The sequence below is a fragment of the Pan troglodytes genome, chromosome 1 (assembly GCF_028858775.2).
Source record: "Pan troglodytes isolate AG18354 chromosome 1, NHGRI_mPanTro3-v2.0_pri, whole genome shotgun sequence".
In the NCBI taxonomy this organism is placed as follows: Eukaryota; Metazoa; Chordata; class Mammalia; order Primates; family Hominidae; genus Pan; species Pan troglodytes.
In genome coordinates this window covers 193,413,281-193,435,917 of record NC_072398.2, presented here as the reverse complement: position 1 = coordinate 193,435,917, position 22,637 = coordinate 193,413,281, and the positions used below count along the sequence as shown (strand labels likewise).

General features: G+C 46.6%; 3 protein-coding genes across 4 annotated transcripts in view; 2 read left to right on the top strand and 1 right to left on the bottom strand.

The window, feature by feature from the left end:
• Positions 1-764: 764 nt before the first annotated feature.
• LOC100615329 (small ribosomal subunit protein eS27-like) lies at positions 765-1,071 on the top strand. The gene has a single exon (XM_009453982.5). It carries the CDS (start codon positions 765-767, stop codon positions 1,017-1,019), a length of 255 nt encoding a protein of 84 aa, XP_009452257.1. The 3' UTR covers positions 1,020-1,071.
• Positions 1,072-1,108: 37 nt separating this feature from the next.
• DNALI1 (dynein axonemal light intermediate chain 1) lies at positions 1,109-11,374 on the top strand. The gene is made up of 6 exons (XM_001169634.6): positions 1,109-1,593; positions 2,133-2,278; positions 3,857-4,026; positions 6,074-6,252; positions 6,598-6,762; positions 9,544-11,374. The coding sequence occupies exons 1-6, from the start codon at positions 1,447-1,449 to the stop codon at positions 9,577-9,579; spliced, it is 843 nt and encodes a 280-aa protein (XP_001169634.2). The 5' UTR covers positions 1,109-1,446; the 3' UTR covers positions 9,580-11,374.
• GNL2 (G protein nucleolar 2) overlaps positions 11,338-22,637 on the bottom strand; it is a 36,689-nt gene continuing 25,389 nt past the window's right edge. For both annotated transcript variants that reach the window (XM_054664274.2, NM_001246398.2), the window contains 8 exon segments: positions 20,949-21,077; positions 20,116-20,220; positions 19,186-19,344; positions 18,864-18,977; positions 13,368-13,819; positions 12,792-12,874; positions 12,190-12,281; positions 11,338-11,524 (listed from right to left, as the gene is read on the bottom strand). In XM_054664274.2, coding sequence (XP_054520249.1) covers positions 11,372-11,524; positions 12,190-12,281; positions 12,792-12,874; positions 13,368-13,819; positions 18,864-18,977; positions 19,186-19,344; positions 20,116-20,220; positions 20,949-21,077 — 1,287 coding nt within the window. In that variant the 3' untranslated portion in view covers positions 11,338-11,371.

The following is a 22,637-nucleotide window of genomic DNA, read 5'->3' as shown; positions in this document are numbered from 1 at the left end:
CCAGGAGTTGGAGGCTGCAGTAAGCCGTGATGGCACCACTGCACTCCAGCCAGGGCTACAGAGTGAGACCCTGTCTTCAAAAAAACCAAACCAAAACAAAACAAAAAAAACACAAAAAACTATTTACAAATTTATCTCTGTTCCCTTATTCATTCATTCTGCCTAGTAATCCCTGAACAGAATTCCTCCTTCTCCCACCCTCATAAACCTGTTTTACCAGGAGGGTATATAAGCTTCTGAACCCTTTTCGGGGTGGGTAATCATACTGTGATTCTCCCCGTGTATACATTTTAAATACATTTGTATGCCTTTTCTCCAATTAATCTGCCTTTTGTGAATTGATTTTTGAGCGAATCTTCAGGGGGCAAAGGGGAGGTTTCCCATTGGCTCCTACTTTGTCATTTCTCCATTTAATTAGAAAAATACTTCAGGCTGGGCGCGGTGGCTCACGCCTGTAATCCCAGCACTTTGGGAGGCCGAGGCAGGCGGACCACGAGGTCAGGAGTTCGAGACCAGCCTGGCCAACGTGGTGAAACCCCATCTCTACTAAAAATACAAAATTTAGCCGGGCATGGGGGCACGCGCCTGTAGTCCCAGCTACTCAGAAGGCTGAAGCAGGAGAATCGTTTGAACCCGGGAGGCGGAGGTTGCAGTGAGCCGAGATCACGCCACTGCACTTCAGCCTGGGCAACAGAGCGAGACTCCGTCTCAATTTAAAAATCAAAACAAGCCCTTTGTTGTGGTGACGACCTACCCACGAGAACATGCCTCTGGCAAAGGATCTCCTTCATCCCTCCCCAGAAGAGGAGAAGAGGAAACACAAGAAGAAACGCCTGGTGCAGAGCCCCAATTCCTACTTCATGGATGTGAAATGCCCAGGATGCTATAAAATCACCACAGTCTTTAGCCATGCACAAACGGCAGTTTTGTGTGTTGGCTGCTCCACTGTCCTCTGCCAGCCTACAGGAGGAAAAGTAAGGCTTACAGAAGGATGTTCCTTCAGGAGGAAGCAGCACTAAAAGCACTCTGAATCAAGATGAGTGGGAAACAATCTCAATGAACACATTTTGGGAACAACTACAACAACAAAAAAAACCTTCAAAAAACCTAGGAACTCCAGATGACTTCCTTTGGGAATTGTCCCTTAACCCTTCATGAGGAGTCAGGAGATGACTCCTGTTTTTCAGGTGACAAAATTGGAGCATGGCAAAGGTGATCTGCCCACTTCAAATCGCTAGCTAGACGGAGCACAGGGACTCGAACCGCCGTTTTCCTCGCCTCCAAGAGTACAGGGGCGAACCGGTGAGCAGAAGGCCTAAGAAGCCAGGCACAAGAGGTTTCTGCCCAGGAGGCACAGAATGAAACTTGCCGGCTGTTGGCCCCGCCCCACTTCGAAGCTCCGCCCAGGCCAAGAAGCGCGGGGGCGGGAGTGAGGGGGCGGTTTCCATGGTGACGGCAAACAAGGCCCACACTGGACAGGGCAGTTGCTGGGTTGCTACTCTCGCCTCCGCCATGATTCCCCCCGCAGACTCTTTGCTCAAGTATGACACCCCAGTGCTGGTGAGCCGGAACACGGAGAAACGGAGCTCCAAGGTAAAGACGGGGGCTCGGGAGACAAAGGATCCTCGAAACTCCGATAGGGAAAGACACATTCCCACATGGAGGGTCAGGAATCTCAAGGGACGGGGATTGCAGCGACTGGGAGTAAAGGGAATTGGGAAGTCAGAGAAGGAGGGTGAGAGGATTGTATAGGAAGCCCAGATGTTGGGTGTGACCCCAGAGGGCAGATTTAGGATGGGGAAGGAGGTCACAGGGAGATGGATGGGGCTCACTCTTCTTAATGGTACGCGGGTCCAAGAATAGATGACTAGGTAGTGATTTCCCCATCACCAGAGGTGTGAAAGCACATGCCTGAGCACGTGTGCCAGAAACACCTGTTCAAGCATTGAGTTGGGGCCAGACTTCATGGCCTCCTTCAGCTCTGTGACATAATTTCTGCTGAGAAGACCGACCCAAAGTAGGCTAGGAAGAGGGGAGGGCTGTGCAGAAGACCTGGAGCAATATACAGGTTGGGGATGTGTGGAGCTGAGCTCCTGAACAATTTCCTGCCCTCACCTGTGCCTTCATCTCAGGCTCGGCTACTGAAAGTCAGCCCCCAGCAGCCTGGACCTTCAGGTTCAGCCCCACAGCCACCCAAGACCAAGCTCCCCTCAACTCCCTGTGTCCCAGATCCTACAAAGCAGGCAGAAGAAATCTTGAATGCCATACTACCCCCAAGGTAAGAAAGTAGGAGCAGTGGCTGGGAGAAGGCCTAAGCTTTTGCATCGTGGATTTTGGGAGTGTGGGAGGAGGCACTCTGCCTCTGTTCCTGGCTGGGGTTTCCTCCCAGTATCACAAAGCTCCTAGAACTTACATATGGCTGGATCCTGGCAGGGTGGTGGGAGACCTCTTCTCAATCTACCCTCATTTCCTGCATGCTGTCACCCAATCTCATGGCTTTAGATACCACCTATGTGCTGATGGCTCCCAAATGTGTATTTCCAGCCCTGTCTTCTCCACTAAACTCCAGGACCATATAGTCTTCTGCTTCCTCATTATCTTCATGAAGATATCTAATAGACATCTCAAACTCAATATATTCAAACTAAATCACAATTTCTTCCTTCCCCAGTCTGCTCATCCCCCGTATTCTCCTTTTTACTAGGGACTCAAACCACCTTTCATTCCTTTTGATCACTCTCACAGCATGTGTCCTATCCTTCGTCACATTCTTTTGGCTCCACCTTCAAATTCTTTCCCAAATCCAACCACTTTTCACCACCTCTGCTTCCACCATCTTGCTCCTAGTCACTGGTGGCCACTCGCACTGCTGCAGTGGCCTCCTATCTGAAAACACTGCTTCCACTCTGCTCCTGGAATCTATCCTCCATACAGCCCCTAAGTCATAAGTCAGATCATGCCAGTCTCTGCCAGAAACTCTTTCGTGGCTTCCCATCTCAGACTAAAATCAAAAATCCTTACAATGGCCTGGAAGATGTGGCATGATCTGGCCTACGATGTATCCCTGACCTTATCTCCTGTTATTCTGTTTCTTGTTCACTGTGCTGAATCCACAGGGACCTCACTTGCTATTTCTGAAATGCCTCATTCACTCTCCTACCACAGGGCCCCGACAGCTGGTGTTTTCACTGCCAAAGATGTTCTCCCCTTGATATTCTCCTGGTTCCTTTCATTTCTTCCAGGCCTTCCTTGAGAATTTGCTATAGCAGAGCACCCCTGCCCAACATGATCTCCTTTTCTTGCTTTTTTCTTCTGCAGCCACATTGATAAAAGGACATGCCTTTTCATCTATTTTTATGTAATAAGTTGACAGCACAGTTGGTAAGGCTATGAGGAAAAGGGAAATGGGGGCCTACGCAGGCACACACCTTCATGAACCTCTCCACCCCGATACACACATCTGCCTCTTTCTGGCTCGCACAAGGTTCATGATGTCCTGTGTTTCCCACCCCGTAAGTTGGTGGGTAGTTCCTACTGTTCACATCAAGCAACAACCATAAATCGGTCTTCAGCATGTTAGGAGGGTAAGATCTGGAACAGTGGGGAATGATTTCACAGAGGCCCGTTGCCGAGGTGGAAATTGTCTACCACCTACCCATTCCCAAGATCCCTGTGGAGGCAGCATAGTGGATGTGGCTTTGGAGCCTCACACCCCAAGGGATGGAGGATTCTGGTGGGTTGGTGGCAAAGCTGCCCCTCACCACTACTCAGGCAGAGGGCTCAAAGGGCCCTCTGCTCATGTGCTAGGGACCTTCAAGTCAACGGGTTTTGCTCAGCCTCGCTGTGTCTGCCACAGGGAGTGGGTGGAAGACACGCAGCTATGGATCCAGCAGGTGTCCAGCACCCCTAGCACCAGGATGGACGTGGTGCACCTCCAGGAGCAGTTAGACTTAAAGCTGCAGCAGCGGCAAGCCAGGGAAACAGGCATCTGCCCTGTCCGCAGGGAACTCTACTCACAGTGTTTTGGTGAGTGAGCCAGGTGAGGGGTGGGCACTACACACCCTACTGCTCCCTTCCCTTCACCTTCAGCACAGATCCAAGCCTGAGCACCTTGGAGCTGGAGCCCATCTCATGCTGGAATCCCCTCTTCTCCCCCTGCCTGACCCACCCAGCAACAGCTAACTGCCCCCTTCCCAGCTGAAGGGGGCCAGCCCCTCCACACCTGTGGGTATTTCTCCTCAGGCAGGAGGAGAGACTAAGAAATAAGACACAGACAAAGTATAGAGAAAGAAAGGTGGGCCCAGGGAACCGGCGCTCAGCATACGGAGGACCCGCACCGGCACTGGTCTCTGAGTTTCCTCAGTATTTATTGATTACTATTTTCACTATCTCAGCAAGAGGAATGTGGCAGGAGAGCAGGGTGATAGTGGGGAGAAGGTCAGCAAGAAAACACGTGAGCAAAGGAATCTGTGTCACGAATAAGTTCAAGGGAAGGTACTATGCCTGGATGTGCACGTAGGCCGGATTTATGCTTCTCTCTACCCAGACATCTCAGTGGAGTAAAGAGTAACAGAGCAGCATTGCTGCCAACATGTCTCGCCTCCCGCCACAGGGCGTTTTTTCTCCTATCTCAGAACAAATGTACAATCGGGTTTTATACTGAGACATTCAGTTCCCAGGGGCAGGCAGAAGACAGAGGCCTTTCTCTTATCTCAATGGCAAGGGGCCTTCCTCTTTTACTAATCCTCCTCAGCACAGACCCTTCACGGGTGTCGGGCTGAGGGACGGTCAGGTCTTTCCCATCCCACCAGGCCATATTTCAGGCTATCACGTGGGGAGAAACCTTGGACAATACCTGGCTTTCCAGGGCAGAGATCCCTGCGGCTTTCTGCAGTGCACTGTGCCCCTGGTTTATCGAGAATGGAGAATGGCGATGACTTTTACCAAGCATGCTGCCTGTAAACATTTTGTTAACAAGGCACATCCTGCACAGCCGTAGATCCCTTAAACCTTGATTCCATACATCACATGTTCTGTGAGCTCAAGGTTGGGGCAAAGTTACAGATTAACAGCATCTTAGGGCAAAGCAATTGTTCAGGGTACAGGTCAAAATGGAGTTTCTTGTGTCTTTCTTTTCAACGTAGACACAGTAACAGTCTGATCTCTCTTTCTTTTTCCTACACCAGCCCCGCCTCTTCTACAAGTCCTCCAGCTGCCAGCCACTATATTCTTGGCAACTTGAGTTCCTCACGCCTTAGCAGATGTTTGGAGTAAAATGATAACTTCCATCTGTTTTTTCAAAGATTTTCTATAATAAGCATGTGCTAATTTTTTAGTCAGAAAGATTAATGTTCAGTATTTACATCCATCCATCCATCCATCAATATTTAGCCCTTGGTCCAGAAAAATATTGTGATTTGTTGTTAACCCACAGACACGAGAGATTTAAGATGCACCTCCTTGAGTGCTGGTGTCAAATGGCTGTCCCCCAGCCCAGTCTCATTGGCTCTTATGGACGCCGATCTGCAAACCACCTCCAAACCCTCAGGCAGCTGCAGGGTCTAGCAGGCTTCCCTATCCGTGTGTTATTATGGTTTGCCCTCCAGGTCAGCATTTATGGGGAGATAGATGGGCAAGCTCTAGACCCTGCCATTTCCCTCAAACCAGTGCAGCCAAGGGGGCACACAGGATGTCCCAGTTGCTTTAAAACAGCTGCCATCTTTAAACAGAAATAGTCAGGTTTTTTCGAGTAGTAACCAGTTTTTACCTAAGGCAGGAAGGGAGGGGACCCAGTGCTGTAAACAAACCAGAGCCTCTTGTCTCCTTTGCTCTGGCCGACCCAGTCTTGCTGACTCTGTGCTACTCACAAGTGCCAAGTTCAGAGGAATGACTGCATGGCAAGGCTCTTTGGGCCACTGAAGGCACCCTCCCTGAGGCCCTTTGAGGCCTTGCACTTTGTCTCCAAGCGAGAACACCCTAATGTCCTTCCCAAGAGGAAGGGTGTTTGCAGTAGACATACTGCAAGCCCCCTCCCCACGCCCTGTCTGATCTCATGGTGTGTGTGCATTGGAAGATGAGTTGATCCGGGAGGTCACCATCAACTGTGCGGAGAGGGGGCTGCTGCTGCTGCGAGTCCGGGACGAGATCCGCATGACCATCGCTGCCTACCAGACCCTGTACGAGAGCAGCGTGGCGTTTGGCATGAGGAAGGCACTGCAGGCTGAGCAGGGGAAGTCAGACATGGAGAGGAAAGTGAGTGGGGTTTACCGTGACCCTTGGCCCCATCTCTTCTGTAAACCTCAGGGCCACGTGCTTGTCATTCCAGCACTACATTCTGACCTCCTAAGGTGCTCTCCTGACAGTCACGACATCTGGACTTGCATCACCTCAGTGAGGGACCCCTGGTTGAGTATGATGGCCAGCCTGGTGGTCTTGGCAGAGTTGTCTCCGCTGTAGACGCTCCATGCCAGGCACTGACCTCCCACTGGGTGGCAGTATATACCCTGGCAATGTCATGTCCCATGTCCCTTCCACCCAGGTTCACACCATTCCATTCACCTGGCGACATCCCAGGATGACTGGGCATTCTCTCCTCAGATCGCAGAATTGGAGACGGAAAAGAGAGACCTGGAGAGGCAAGTGAACGAGCAGAAGGCAAAATGTGAAGCCACTGAGAAGCGGGAGAGCGAGAGGCGGCAGGTGGAGGAGAAGAAGCACAATGAGGAGATTCAGTTCCTGAAGCGAACAAATCAGCAGCTGAAGGTAATCAACGCGCAGGCTGGGGTGGAGGTGCCCCCTGCCCTGCGACCCAGCCCCACAGGCCAGGCATTCGGTTCCTTTTCCATGGCTTTTAAATGTTTGTCCACATGCACTGCCAAAGGATAAAGGAAGCTGACTTTGGTGGTGGGAGAAGGGGAGGGCTCCAGAGGGGGTCTCTACTCTCAACTCCAAATCTCCGAGGCGCCTCAGCCTGGCTCTCCAGTGGAGGATTCTTCTCCCTGGAAAAAAGTTGCCCATCCTCAAGGAAGAGGTGGATATGGCAAAAAGTGGAACTCCATTCCCCTGGAAGCTGGTATGTTGGAGCCTTTCTGGAGGGGGCTGGGCTCCAGGTGGCTTGCGTGGTAGTGCTATCCCATGGCTGTCTCCTCTGAGGCCCTGTTTCAGGGCATAACCAGGGAAGAAGTCAAAGGGCAGCAGGGCCCTTTGAGAGGAAGAACCATTTCAAATCAGAAACCTTCCCCAGAAATGTGGTCGGGGAACCCAGGCACAGGTGCTCTTCCTCGAAGTCCGATGCCAGCAGTGGTCTTTTATCCAGCTGAGGTGATAGGAGGGAGGGGGCTGGTGGACAAAGCTGGGCAGGAGGCCATGCTATAGGCACTGCAACTCCCAGCTGTTTGGTCCAAAGGTCTCAAAAGGTAGGCCCCAGATCAACATCGTCCTCACCTGGCAAAGCAAGACAAATTATTGGGCCCACCCCAGATCTACCAAATCAGAAAATTCGGGGTTGGGGTCCAGCAATGTGCTTTAACAAGGTCTCAGGTGATTCTAATGTTTGCAGAAGTTTGAGCATCACTGTTCTGGAAAGATGGCCTACTGACATTTAGTGGCTTTCTCCCATGGCCCTGGCCAAAGGACCCTGGATGGATCTCCCTCTCCTCCCTAGGCTCAGATAGAAACCTTACAATCTTGACATTGCAGGCTTGTTAGGTCTACACACCAGCAGGACTGGCCATTTGCGATAAAGAAGGCTTTCTGTTAACCACTACTGGAACTTTTCTTGTTGCACAAAGAAAAGCAAGAAACTTTCACAGCCAGAGATGAATCTGTTTCCTTAGCAGCCTCTGAGGCTGCTTTCCTTAACTGCCATATTCCTTTTTCATAAGCCTGAGTTCCTCAGTTCTTCCTGGATTAGCAACAAGAGCAAACCAAATACCTTAGCATGTTTCTAACATTTAAAAGCATCTTGTAATCTCCAGGGTGAAAGATTCTTTAGAAGTTGGCATTTTTAAATTTTTTTTCTTTTGAGACGGAGTTTTGCCCTTGTTGCCCAGGCTGGAGTGCAATGGCACCATCTCAACTCATTGCAACCTCTACCTCCCGGGTTGAAGCGATTCTCCTGCCTCAGCTTCCTGAGTAGCTGGGATTACAGGCATGTGCCAGCACGCCTGGCAAATTTCTGTATTTTGAATAGAGATGGGGTTTCACCATGTTGGCCAGGCTGGTCATGAACTCCTGACCTCACATGATCTGCCCACCTTGGCCTCCCAAAGTGCTGGAATTACAGGCTTGTAATACAGGAAGTGAGCTATTTTTATTGGCTCAAAACTGCATTGCAAATAAAGCAGCTTTGCTGTCCCCAGGATAGACCTACCTAAAGATCTGTCCAGTATTATTTTATTGGCTACCAGAGGAACATAGTAAATAACTCCCAAGTGTCTTAAGCTTTACATAAAGAGGGACAGCTCTCAGCTGGGTGTGGTAGCTCACAGCTGTAATCCCAGCACTTTGGGAGGCTGAGGCAGGTGGATCACATGAGGTCAGGAGTTTGAGACCAGCCTGGCCAACGTGGTGAAACCCATTTCTACTAAAAATACAAAAAGTAGCTGGGCGTGGTGATGTGCACCTGTAATCCAAGCTACTCCGGAGGCTGAGGCAGGAGAATCACTTGAACCCGGGAGGCAGAGGTTGCAGTGAACCGATATCACACCATCACACTCCAGCCTGGGTGACAAGAGCAAAACTCCATTCCCCACCCCCACCCCCCAACAAAGAGGGACAGCTCTGTATTCACTGGCAGCATTTCTCTAATTGTGTGCCAAGTTGTCTCAGTGGCTGAAAATTCACTGTTTCCCAAACCTCTGGTCCCAGCAGAACTCCCAGGATCCTAAACCAGAGAGCCAATATTTTTTTTTTTTTTGAGACGGAGTCTCCCTCTGTCACCCAGGCTGGAGTGCAGTGGCACGATCTTGGCTCACTGCAAGCCCCGCCTCCCAGGTTCATGCTATTCTCCTGCCTCAGCCTCTGGAGTAGCTGGGACTACAGACGCCTGCCACCACGCCCAACTAATTTTTGTATTTTTAGTAGAGACGGGGTTTCACCGTGTTATCCAGGATGGTCTGGATCTCCTGACCTCACGATCCGCCCGCCTCAGCCTCCCAAAGTGCTGGGATTACGGGAATGAGCCACTGCGCCCGGCCAGAGAGCCAAATGTTTAACTTAGCAGACATATTCTGGCCTGAAACCTGAGCCATGAAAAGCCCTTACAACAATGCATTCAATATCCTTTTCAATGCTTTACATCATACCCGGAGCCATTATTGTGTGGAAACCAGGACAGCTGTGGCTTCTCCTCATATACTAAAGACTGTATGCCAAGCTGGAAACTAGCTAATCTAGAAAATATGGATTTGGGGATCAAGGGGAAAAAGAACCCTTGGAGTAACAGCATGTGGATTCTTCTTCCCAGAGACTTTGATCACCTCTCAGCTATTTGTATCAGGCTGCAAGTTTCAAGTATTAATGGAGTTTGTTTCTGTTTTTCAGGCCCAACTGGAAGGCATTATTGCACCAAAGAAGTGATAATTTCCACATGATTAATTTCCAACAAGACACTTGGGAGTTATTTACTGTGTTCCTCTGGCAGCCAATAAAATCATCATAAGCCCTTTGTAATAAAAAGCTAGTTTCCTGAGTGAACAAGCCATAACCTCCCCTAAACACCACCTAGGTATTTGTCAGAAGTCACACTATTACTCCAATGTCATCAGACACCTAAGGTCTGCCAGCCAGGCTCCTGGCTGGGCAATGGAAGATGGTGTGGCCCTGTTAGTCTCCGTGTGTGGCTTACTAGCCAGCCTTGGGAACTGCCAACTCAAATTCTAAGAAAGCCACTGCTTTCTCATCATCACTCTATACCAATACTTATTTCTGGCCAAATGAATCTGCTTCTCTGCCCCTCAAACTTTTAGTTCACAATTCATCTTCTACCTTAACTTGGGCTTCTTGGGCCTCTGGCCTTCCTTACTTAATGTCTTCTTTTCCCTACTCTAATGCATTTCTAACTCACTTTGGAGCTTTGGTTTTCTAATGTATTATCCCCACTTGCCAGTCAACTGGACCCCTTCCTCCTCGGTTTCAGACTGCCTACATTAGGAAACAATGGCAGTCAAACCCATGGCTTTGGAGAAAGTAAATGTTTGCCAGAAAGGAATACTAGTCACAGTGGCCTTTGTGAGTTGTCTGCAACTCAGCTCTTCCCCCAGCACAGATCTGTTCCCCTTATCCTGCAGAAAATCAAGCCCTGACTCTGCACTCCCCTAAGTAGTGATGTTAATTAACAACTGAAGAGGTAACTAAATCTCACATGCAGGTCTAATGACTAATGATTGGAGTACGGCTGCTAGACAACTGCATTTTAGTATTTCTCTTCCATTCTCCTGGTTTTGTAGACCCAGAAGATTGAATGAGTGACATAAATCTTTAGTTCGGGGCAAGCCAGGGTGGGCTAGGGTGGTAAGCTGGAGGACTTCATCCTTCAGTTAGGCTGCACAAGTAACATTACCTAAAAGGCACTAACATGCTCAGGTTCCCCAGAAAGAGGCGTAAGAAGGGCCTCTCCTTAGCAGAGCTTCCACCTGCCATCCGTCTTGGGTTCAGTGAGCTTCAAGGCTCACAATGGAAGCACTGTCATTTCCCCAGAAAAGCTGTGTTCCCTATGCTGAAGACACCATACACATTCTCATCTGGAATCTAAGGAGCAGCTTTTACCCTGATCCAGTATCCTGAGGAATTTTAAGCCTCCACTCAAATGACCTGCCTGTGTTGTCATTTCCATGGGAAAGAACTCTTTCCACGAGATCTGCTAGTTCCAGGCCTCTAAGACAGGAATGTATGTGCCATAAGTGGGTCCACTTCACAGACTCAATAAGGCAGAAATTATTGTAGTTTTCTCCTATTTCTTCCGCACCCAACTTTCTCCTTGTATTTCAAAGGCCAGGCCACGTACCCTAACGTCCTTGAAATCTGCAGTTCTGTATGCTTCTATTCCAAATCATTCATTACCAATAAAAATGAAATACCACCCTTTCCATTTTATAGACCTCATCCCCTATTTTTGTCAGACAGTTATATGACAGGGTGACTGTGGAACCTCTTAGTTCATCCAAAGTCTACCTGAAGTGCTAGACTTTCAGACTCTTATCACTGAAATCCTTAAGGTTGAGGAGGCTTTATTTCCCTAGCACCGGTGAAGGGCTTCAACTGTCAAACCTCAGAACAAATGCATTAGGGCCTTAGAAATGTCAATGGGGCAGGAAGAAAACACAATTTCTAACTGCATGTTTTTGTATAATTTAATAAAACCTTTTAAACATTACTGCTTTTGTCTGAATTTTTTGTGTTTGTGTTTCTGTCCCTCTGAGTCATTGGTCTTCTTTTTGTTCCTGTTCCTATTTTTCACGTTGTGTGTTTCATAGTAGCGCACACCAACTTTTTTCGGCCGTTGCTGTCGTACTGCTCGCCTCCGCTGTAAAAAATGGCAAGAAAAGATGAAGAAAAAAAACAACAAAACCCTGAAAGTCATTCACAAAACAGGAGTCTCTGCTTCTCATCTCTGTGTTCTATTTCCTGTGCTGCTTCCACAGCTACTGGAAGCAGTGCTAATGAGGGAGGGCTCCCCCGTAGACCTAAGGTTACTCTTCCATTGTGACTTACGAAACTCCAAGTTACAAATCCACATGTGATCCAACCCTTATCCAGTGCAAGAATCTGTTCTGCATCACTCCTGACAAGTCCCCTGCAGCAAGGCTGAGTGCTGCTAACCACTCCCCTCCCCAGAGGGCCCACTCTAGCTCTGAACAGCTCAGCTCCAAAGCTGTCCTTCACAGAGGTCAGTGATCTGCCCAAAGCAGATCTGCTCATCGGGTCGTTTCCCTTGGGACTAGAAACTGACTCCTCTAGAGGATAGTCCACTCGTGTGGAGATGTTGATTAGAAACTCCTAAAACGTACGACATGGACTCAAGGACCTGCATCTAGTGGGCCAGACCCGACCCTATTTATCTGACCTCAACTAGGTCAACGAGGACTGGGGTTCTTGGGATTCAGCTCTGGACCATTTGTTTCAGTGGGTCTTGACAACTGGAGTTCTAGTTACTCTACTTGGGCCATACTTAAGACCTATGACACTTACTTCTTTTGATGTAAGCGCCCTGGGAGCTTTATTTGAATGTTCCTGTTCCTCTTCCCTTTGTGCCTTCCGCTTCTTTCCCTTTTTGGAAGGTGCTGGATACAAACAATACACAAACAGGAATTTTCTATTGAAAATTTGTCTATAAACCCAACGGTAGGAACAAGCTTGATGTATCAGGAGGAGGACACCCAATGTGGACAGAGCGGGTGAGCACAGTGGTGAGTAAAGCAGGCCAAGGGGAGGCTGCCAGGTAAAAGGATGCCCTAAGCCATGCTCTCAGTGTGAAAGCTGATGGTCAAATGGAGGAATGGATAAATGCAGGAAACACACCCCCCTCTTTGTCTGTGGACCCACCCTTGGATTCTAGGTTAATAATGAACCCTTTCTAGGAAGTTTCCTGAATTGCCAATTTAATCCTAAAAAATGTGCAGCATGAAAAGCAGATAATTCAATTTGCATAACACTATGTAAATTTAAAGTAATCTGCCAGATATGACAAACATTTATGTGGATGACTGAGATAATCTGGAGACTGAACTTAGGTTTCTCAAAACTCTAAATATGCAAATTACATCTAAATGATTGAAATAATTTAACTTCACCTCTGTCATCTACATCTTCTTCCAGTGTTTTTCTTTGTTCTTCAGGTTTTGCAAATATCTTTTCACTCAGTCCCTTGGATATTCTGAAACAGAAAACCAAAGTAACATTCCTCCTCTCACTCGCCCGAATCACATACCGACCTGGAGACCTGCGACAAACTCACAGACTAAAGAAACCCCACTCCTATCCAAGTAGTTATCACCAGTGGAAGAAGTCAACATCCAACATGTTTGTACCTCCCTGGGTGTTTCTAAAGCTTCTCATACTGCAGGCAGCTGAATTTTACAAAATTTACAGTTCACTTTTTTAAAATGGCAATAACAGCCAAGTGTGGTGGTGCACACCTGTAGTCACAGCTACTTAAGAGGCTGAGATGACAGCATTGCTTGAACCCAGGAGAGTGAGGCCAGTCTAGGCAACATAGCGAGACCCCGTCTCAAAAAACAAACAAACAAAAAACCCAACCGAACAAACAAATGGCAATAACCCCATGTAAAAATATGGCTCTGGTACTCATGGCAAATTTTTGGGAAAGGAATGAAAATCTGCAATTTGTGAGAAGATGAAAATATTACCTGACTGCTGAAAACTTTTTGGCTTTGGCTTTGTCTAGAAACTTCTGATATTTGGCAATCTTCTCATCCAGTGCTTTAATAACGGCTTTGGTGTCGTTTCCCACATGTTCCTCCTCAGGCTCCGAGGAAGACTCTTCCGCATCATCTCTTTGTTGCTCCTGTTCCTCCTCCTCTTCATCAGAAAAGCTCTCAAGTTCTTCCTCAAGATCTGACACCTCCACAGGAACCAGGTCATCCCCAGAAAACTGAGGCACCACGTTGATTTTACCAAAGTTCTGCCGAACTCGTGTGAGAATCTGCTGCATCTCTGTGTTAGCATCACAGTGACTGTTCTCTTCTGTTTCTTTCTTAATGATGGATTCTGACCCTTCACCTGCAGTTTCTGTGACTTCCTCCCCTGGATTGTTCTGGGCTGCTTCTGGGACAACTTCCAAAGATGAGGAGGGTAGAAGCTATTAAGGGGTGGAAATGGGGGAAATAAATAGAATCAGAAAATGGAAAATGGAATTTCTGAACTCATATCTTGCTCTTAAACAGTCCTCTTCTCAGGACTAAGGGAAGGTATTGAAAACACCCAAATTTGAGTCATTTCATTAATGTATTTTTAAACCAATGTACATTAAGCCCAGAGACCAGTACTAGGATCAAAGGAATACATGTGTAGTTCCACAGGATGAACCAACTAAGACTATTTAAACCATTAAAACCAACCAATGATTTATCATAGACAAGCAAGGCTCCCTAGACCTTCCCTAGGGGGCTGCTGATATAAGCACATGCAAAATCAGCACACACAACTACATAAAAATGAAGGCCAGGCTGGATGTTACAGATTAGAACAGTACTAAGAGAGGCATTTGAGGAGGTCCTCTGATTTAAATGTGTCCCCCAAAATTCATATGTTGGAAACTGGTATGGTTTGGCTGTGTCCAAATCTCATCTTGATTTGTAGCTCCCATAATCCCCATGTGTTGTGGGAAGGACCGGGTGGGAGGTAATTGAATTATGGGGGCAGGTCTTTCCCATGCCCCTCCTATGATGAATTAAGTCTCACGAGAGCTGATGGTTTTATAAAGGGCAGTTTCCCTGGACACACACTCTTGCCTGATGCCATGTAAGACATGCCTTTGTTCCTCCTTCACCTTCCGCCATGATTGTGAAACCTCCCCAGCCATGTGGAACTGTGAGTCCATTAAACCTCTTTTTCTTTATAAACTAACCAGTCTCATGTATTTCTTCATAGCAGTATGAAAATGGACTGATACAGAAACTTAATCCCCAATGCAGCAAGTGTTGGTAGGTAAGGCCTAATAAGAGGTAATTAGATCATGAGGGCTCCATCCCCATGAATGGACTAATGGATCTCGGGGATGGGTTCGTTATTTTAAGAGTGAGTCTGCTGGCCGGATGTGGTGGCTCACGCCTGTAATCCCAGCACTTTGGGAGGCCAAGGTGGGCAGATCACAAGGTCAGGAGTTCAAGACCAGCTTCGCCAACATGGTGAAACCCCATCTCTACTAAAAATACAAAAATTAGCTGGGCCTGGTGGCATATGCCTGTAGTCCCAGCTACTCAGGAGGCTGAGGCAGGAGAATCGCTTGAACCCAGGAGGCAGAGGTTGCAATGAGCCGAGATCGTGCCACTGCACTCCAGCCTGGGCAACAGAGCAAGACTCCGTCTCAAAAAAAAAAAAAAAAAAAGAGTGAGTTTGTTATAAAAGCAAGTTTGACCCTCTCTTGCTTGCTCTTGTCCTCCCACTTTCCACGATGGGATGACCCTTGTCAGATGCTGGTGCCTTGATACTGGACTTCCCAGCCTCCAGAACCATGAGCCAAAACAATTTCTGTTCATTATAATTACCCAATCTGTAGTATTCTGTTGCATCATCACCAAACAGACTAAGATAGGAGGCATCTTGAAGCAAGAGTATAAGGTAAGGAGGGGGAATTCTGTGATTGAAGAGAGTTCATTAGAGAACTAAGTCTGGGGACCCTGAAATGACTGGCCTGTTTTAGGTAACTGCAAAGATAAGTATGTGCCAAGCTTTCTACTGGTGTTTCACATGTATAATATCATTTTATCCTTGCAACAAAAACTCAGAGAACTTAAAAGTGATGTTCTAAAGTCAAGAGTGGCCGGGCAAATCACTAAATAAGTACAGAACTATAAAATTCAGGAAACCACACACAAAATTTATACATACATTTTTCTAGGAAGGGCAATTTTTGGCTTTCAGTTTCTGAAGGGGTTTCTGCTCTTAACCAAAAAAGAAAAACAGAATCACAGAGTAAGGCATATGATAGTGAAACTGCCTCCAAAGGGTTGACAAGAAGTATCTGCCAAGTTCTGGACAGAAATACAATTATAATTAAGCACTAATTAGGGGGCACTTTGGCCCATATCCTTGTTGCTAAAAGTCCCTGAACACTAGGTACTGACCATTTGCATCCCCACTGTCCCTATAGATAGGATTTCTGACATTTGGGTCATAAGACTATGTAAGAATTGATATGCACCCCCATTGTTCCTATAGGCAAGATCTCTGACATTAGAATCATAAGGTTTTTGTTTAAGGATTGCTTAAAATGTCTTTTTAGATCCCTAATTCCAGCAACCAGTTTGAAGATCCCCAGAGAAACGGGATCTGCATGAGAACACAGCTTCTTCATCTCCCTGTCCGTGACTTCACCCTGCACTCTTCACCCAACCAATGACCCTCACTCCAGCCCACTCCAAAACCCTTAAAACCCTAACCCCAAACTCCTCGTGGAAATGATTTCAGGATTCCTCCCATCTCCTCCTTTGGTGACCCTACGATTAAACTTCTTTCTCTGCTGCAACCTGGTGGTGTCTCAGCATATTGACTTGCTGTGTGCATTGGGCAACAAATCTATTATGGTTACAATAGTTCTTAAGAATTATCTGAACTACTTATCTACACTTACTGACTACATACGGAGGAAGGGCTGAAGACAATGCCAGTGTTTCCACACAGGGTCCCAAGACAGCAGTGATACGGACATCCAGAATGACCCTAGAATCCAGCTGCTAACTCAAAACCTCCAATGGCTTCCCACCATGACACCCTCCCCTGGCCCACGACATTCCAGCCACAGTGACCTCCTTTCAGCATCAGGACACACAGAGCATACTCCTGCCCCAGCTGCTCTGGATGTGCTGTTCCCCTTGCCTGGAACATTCTCCCTAGATACTAGCATGGCTCCTGTCTCATATTAAGGGCTCTGCTGAAGTGCCACTGCCTCAGAGGCCTTCCCCGACCACCCCAAAGTACTCCTCATCTCCCCCAAACCCCTTAGCCTGGTTTAGTTTTCCTCACAGCACGCAAGACTTCCTGACATTATATATTTATCTGCTTACTGTCTCCCTGTGATGTAAATGTCACACTTCCTGGCACAGAGCTCCTAAGACCCTTGGAATTTCCCAAGCGATGGGTATCTTTTTTATTGATTACAAGCCCCTTTCCACCACACCTGAGTTTATGCTAATGTGGTGACTCATGGTAGACCCCTAGATAGCTGCAGGATGGGGGATGTGCTGGTCACCAGAAAGACAAAGCACTTGACCACATGGTTGGTGCTTTCAGCCACTCAGAGGAGAGAAGGGAGACCGGAAATTGAGCCTATCACCAACTGCCACAGATTTAATCAGTCATGTCTATGTAATGAAACCTCCATAAAAACCCCTACATGATGGGGTTTGGAAAGCTCTGGGTTGCTGAACACATCAATGTGTGGAGAGGGCATGGAAGCTCTGTGCCTCTTCCCCATGCCTTACCCTGTGCACCTCTTCCACTGGCTGTGACTGAGTTTCATCCTTTATCATAAACCATTAATTGTAAAGACAGCACTTTCGTGGGTTCTGGGAGTCCTTCTGGCAAATTACCAAACCCCAGAACCCCTGAATTTGTAGTTAGCCGGGCATAAGTGTGGATAGCCTGCAGCTGCCACCTGAAGCAGGGAACCTAGTCCTTAACTTGTGGGGTCTGTGCTAACTCCGGGAGTTAGTGTCACAACGGAATTAAATTGTTGGGACACTCAGCTGGTATCTGAGAACTGCAGAACTGATATGGGAAAAAAATATGTATTTGGTGTCAGAAGAAACCACACACTCCCCTGCTGGAATATATGTGCAGGAGAGCAGCAGCTTGTCAGTTTCTCACCACAGCACCACCAGTACCCAGAAGAGTCTGTGGCCAACAGGAGACACTCAATATGGGATTGCTGGGTGAATGTATCAGTGAATTAATGAATGAATGATGCAATACACATGAAGAGGGAGAGAAATTTTTGTTTGGTTGTTTGATGGTTTGGGCAGGGAGAAGGGAGAATGTCAATTAACATCAGTTTCAGGCTAACTTTCAAATGCTGCAGAATACATTCAACTGAAAATACCTAGCTGCAACTGCAACTTGGAATGGGGTCAGGTGAGAGGAAACCAGCACTGTACGGACCCAACGACACTAGCAAGCATAGATGCACAATTTGAAGCCACCATTTCAAGAGACTTGGCTGGGTTCTGAAAAAGGTCCTAGAACCAGAAAGGCAAAACGTTAACGTTGAGCCTTGTGGCGGCCCACTGCCAGGGTGAGGGAAATGGGGATAGTAGGAGAGCTTCTGGCCCCAGCCTTCAGTCTTCTTTCTCCGACTATCAGTAGTACCACTCTCCTTTCCCACTGGATCACAGGTTTTTTGAGGGCCAGGGCTGTTTTTCGTTCCTATATTCCCTGTGCCTGGCACATAGTCGATGCTAATAAATGTTTGTTAAACAAATGTTATCTTAGCAATGATTCTGTTTCGTAAGCATAAGAAAAGATACAGGTACCAGAAGATCACTTATATTTAATGAGCCCTCTTTTTCCAAGGCCCTAAAAGCTAGTATCTAAGTTTGGTCTTCTCTCATATGTCTACTTATTAGTCTCCAAATGCACCCCCTAGCAAGGCCATGGCACTGGCACTCTAGAATGAGAGAGGGTGGAGTGATCGCCACGGGCCAGCAGTGGCTCCCAACAGTGCTCCACCCTCAAAAAAATTTTTTTTTATTTTTTTGAGATGGAGTCTCCCTCTGTTGCCCAGGCTAGAGTGCAGTGGCACGATCTCGGCTCACTGCAACTTGTCTCCTGGGTTCAAGCAATTCTCTTGCCTCAGCCTCCCGAGTAGCTGGGACTACAGGAGCGTGCCATCATGCTAGGTTAATTTTTGTATTTTTAGTAGAGACAGGGTTTCACCATATTGGTCAGGCTGGTATTGAACTCCTGACCTTGTGATTCACCTACCTCGGCCTCCCAAAGTGCTGGGATTACAGGCGTGAGCCACCCATGCCCGGCCCCAAAAATATTTTTATATATTTAAAAAAATAATAAAATGAGAGACACCGCAGCTGAATGAATACATGCTCTATGAAGAGAGACAATCACAAGCTACACCAAATCTAGGTCAGGACCCATGCTCCCCAGAGGTGGGCCCACCCTGCTCTTACCTGGGGGGCCACAAGTGGCTCTGCATTGGGTGGCTTGACAAAGAAAGGAATCCGGCCCCTCTGCCAGTCATTGAGGACCATCTTACCCACAGTCTGCAAGTCGGGCTCTCCACCCTGAAAGGTCACAAAGAGATTCCCAATTAAATTCAAAGGACCAAAACCACCTACCACTTTGGGGGTATTTCAGTTGTCCCAGGGGTTCATCATCACTTAAGTGACAAGTTTCACACTGCTCATACATGCATACCAAAAAAAGGCCCATATCATATACATACATGCTTGTGACAAGTATCAGTCTAAATTCTCACAAACGCCGGCTCACCTTTAGTAACTTCCCAGTCCGGAAAGCGAGCTTCTCAAGAAAGTCCTCAGCATTCTCCCAAGAATCAATCTTGTATGTTTTGCTGATATATTCTGGCTTTGCTCGTTCAAGTACAGCACCAATGTGGTCTTCAGGACTCTTAATTTTTTCTACTTGAACCTAAATGTTAATAGGAAATCTCTCACTTACAAACTTTGTTGTGGAAGCAGTGAAGTTCCCAGTGTCCTTTGCAGCACTATTTGAAAATAGACTTCAACATCACAAAGCTCGTGGAGATTGGCAGGAGCCTGTCTCTGAGGGGGCTAGACATGGTCAGCTGCAAGGAGCACTGCTGAAAGCTGACCATAGCCACGGAGCCCAGAACTCAGCTTTAATCCCCACTCACCACAAACTAACTGTGTGGCTGCCACAGTTTAAACTTGGAATGCTTCATGTTACTCACTTGCAGAAATGGTTAAAAGCCTGCCCATCCCAGGATACAAAAATAATGGAATAGTTTAAGAAAGGAGAGGAGGAATGTGTACAGGATGTATAGCCAGAAGCATGGTCAAGGTTAAGTGGAACCATTTACAGTTTTTCAGTCGTATTCAGAAACAAGTGAGGAAATGACTGGGTTCCAAAATGACTCAACCCATAAACCCACGAAGACGAATTATCGCTAAGCATAAACAGGCCCTGCTTCCCTTTGGATCCTGTGTGTAAACTACAAACTCTTTTGTGGGATGATATTGACCAGATATGCCCATGGTTCCACTAATTCCTCAAACAGCTTATGCTGAGAGGCTGCTGTTCAGCATCATGTTCCTAAAGTTTGGTCAGACAGGCTGACCCCAAACTGCCTTCTTAATAAGTAAAAAGGAAAGGTATCCAGGGTTCCCTATAGAACACTCCCCCGCAAACACAAACAGCCTATCAGGGCCAAATACTCACAACTCCTTTTAGCACAATGTCTGTCTCGGAGTCCTCAGAGGGGTAAACCACACCTGGACAGTCAATCAGGAATATCCGACGCATCAAAGTAATATACTGCCAGACCTGAAGTCAGAAAAAAGTCAGAGATGTCCTGTATCAAACACTAAGAGTCTAATTTCACAAACCCCTGATGCTCATGTATGAAGCTGGAAAGGAGGAAGGGGTGAGTCAAAGAAAAGCAACGCGCTAAGTAATTAAGCTACTAACTCTCTCATCTGTGCCGTGCACAAGATACTTCCACTAAGTGTAAACTATAGTTTCCATCAGCTAAGAGTCTAAAAACAACACAGAGACAGGATTTCCATCTAGTATTGTGCAATTATACCCGGTGAACCTTTCCTGAGTTTTAGAAGTACTCTTGAGAGCTTAGTACTGCTTGACCTCATTGCCTTTAAGCAAAACCATGCTGTTCCCCACTATGTGTTCTAGGACATGACCCCCAACTTTCAGAACCTACCTTAAGGTTGAGGCTTCTTAACCCAGGCATCAAATATTCTTGGGTTAGTTTTGTTTAGCAAAATAAAAGGCTGGAGTGATAATTTAAAACAGATCTAAATATGAATCACATTAACTAACACATGCCAAAGCCACACGGGGGCATATAAAATACTCTCAGTCTTATCAAAGTGGGCAGAAACAACTCTGATACGTTCCAAACTATTATATGGTGAGCTAAACTCCTAATGGTGGTCTGCATTCAAGAGAAGCAGAGAGAAATCAACAAGTCCTAAACAATCACTCTCTATGAAAAGAAAATATGCAAAAGTAAGGTCACCCTGCGCCCAACGTACCTTTGTTTCACCTGCAATGGGAGCCACGTTGCAAACTTTCTTAGAACGCAATGTATTTATCACAGAGCTCTTGCCAACATTTGGATAGCCAATGAACCCAACACTGATCTGTTTCTTGTCAGTGTGCAACTGTTCAAAGAGAGAATACACAGCACATACATGCAGTCATATATATCCCTTTGGACAAGTAGGTTGTATTACTCTGTTAATATCAAGAATACAGTGCAAAACTGTTGATACAACTTGATCTGAAGCCTAGATACACACCACCTACATAATCTGAGTAAGCTGGATACATATGCTTATTAATAAATCAGAGGTGAGTCATTTCCTCAGTCATGCAAGTGAAATTATCCTTGTATGTGTTAAGGTTAAAAGTATGTAGGTCAAGAAATAAAAGAAGGCTTGGCACAGTGGCTCACGCCTGTAATCCCAGCACTTTGGGAGGCCAAGGAGAGCGGATCACCTGAGGTCAGGGGTTCGAGACCAGCCTGGCCAACATCATGAAACCTGTCTCTACTAAAAATACAAAAATTAGCCAGGCATGGTGGCGCAAGCCTGTAATCCCAGCTACTTGGGAGGCTGAGGCAGGAGAATCGCTTGAACCTGGGAGGCTGAAGTTGCAGGGAACCAAGATCATGCACTGCACTATAGCCTGGGTGACAGAGACTCCAGTCGCAAAAAAAAAAAAAAAGAAACAAAAGAAGAAAAACAGCTTGTTAGTCACTGATTTAGAACAATGCCATCTACTGATAAAACATCTTCGGGAAAAAGAATATGAACAGGTTCATCAACTGGACAATCCCACAACTCACCCCTCCTTTTCTTTGCATAATACATCTGCATTTCCACTGCCAAAAATAAATAACAAAAGAAAAAAAGCAACCTTGAAAGTTACGACTACAGGGTGAAAGTCTCAAAAAGGCAGAGCTTGCTATCAAGAAGAGGGCCTACAAACGAATGGAGGCTTCCGATTAAAGATGGTGGACTGAACATACGTGCTAACCCCGTTCCCTCACCAACTCCACTAGAATGACAGCAGTGGACATTAACACTTTTAAACCAATAGAACCAAACATACTGAACCAGAGAATAAGATGGAGATGAGACAACAAAAACTAAAGTGATGTTAAACAAAATACTAGATGCTTAAAAGTAGTATCAAACTTGGCCCATTACAAAATATAAAAGCTAAGTGGTTGTAAAGATAGAAAAACTAAAGATCCAGCAATAATAATGACAATGAATCACAGAGATTCATTGGGAATCACTGGGAATTGGTGGTAGATCCCTCTTAAGATAGGGCTGAAAACAAGGACCAGCAGATAGTCTGCCAAAGCAGCCACACTTCTCCATCCCCTCCCTCATTCAGGGTGGGCACACAACTTCTCTACTCTCAAAGAAATCCAGGGCCTATGAAAGTGGCTTTTGGATTTTTTGAAATGTCACATGTTTGAAAGTATCTGTAATCTTCAGACTTGAAAGGGATCCTGGATTTAGAGATAATAACAGTATTCCCAGAATGATTAATTGAAAATCTAAGTATTCAATAGTGAGATGCCCAGTCTACTATTCCCACTGAGTTCCCAGAACTCTAGCAGCCAGGATTCTATACCCCTAGAGCTAGAGATTGAAAGATTCTCTTCTGGGGAAACTCACAAGCCCAAGAAAAAAGACCTACAGACACTG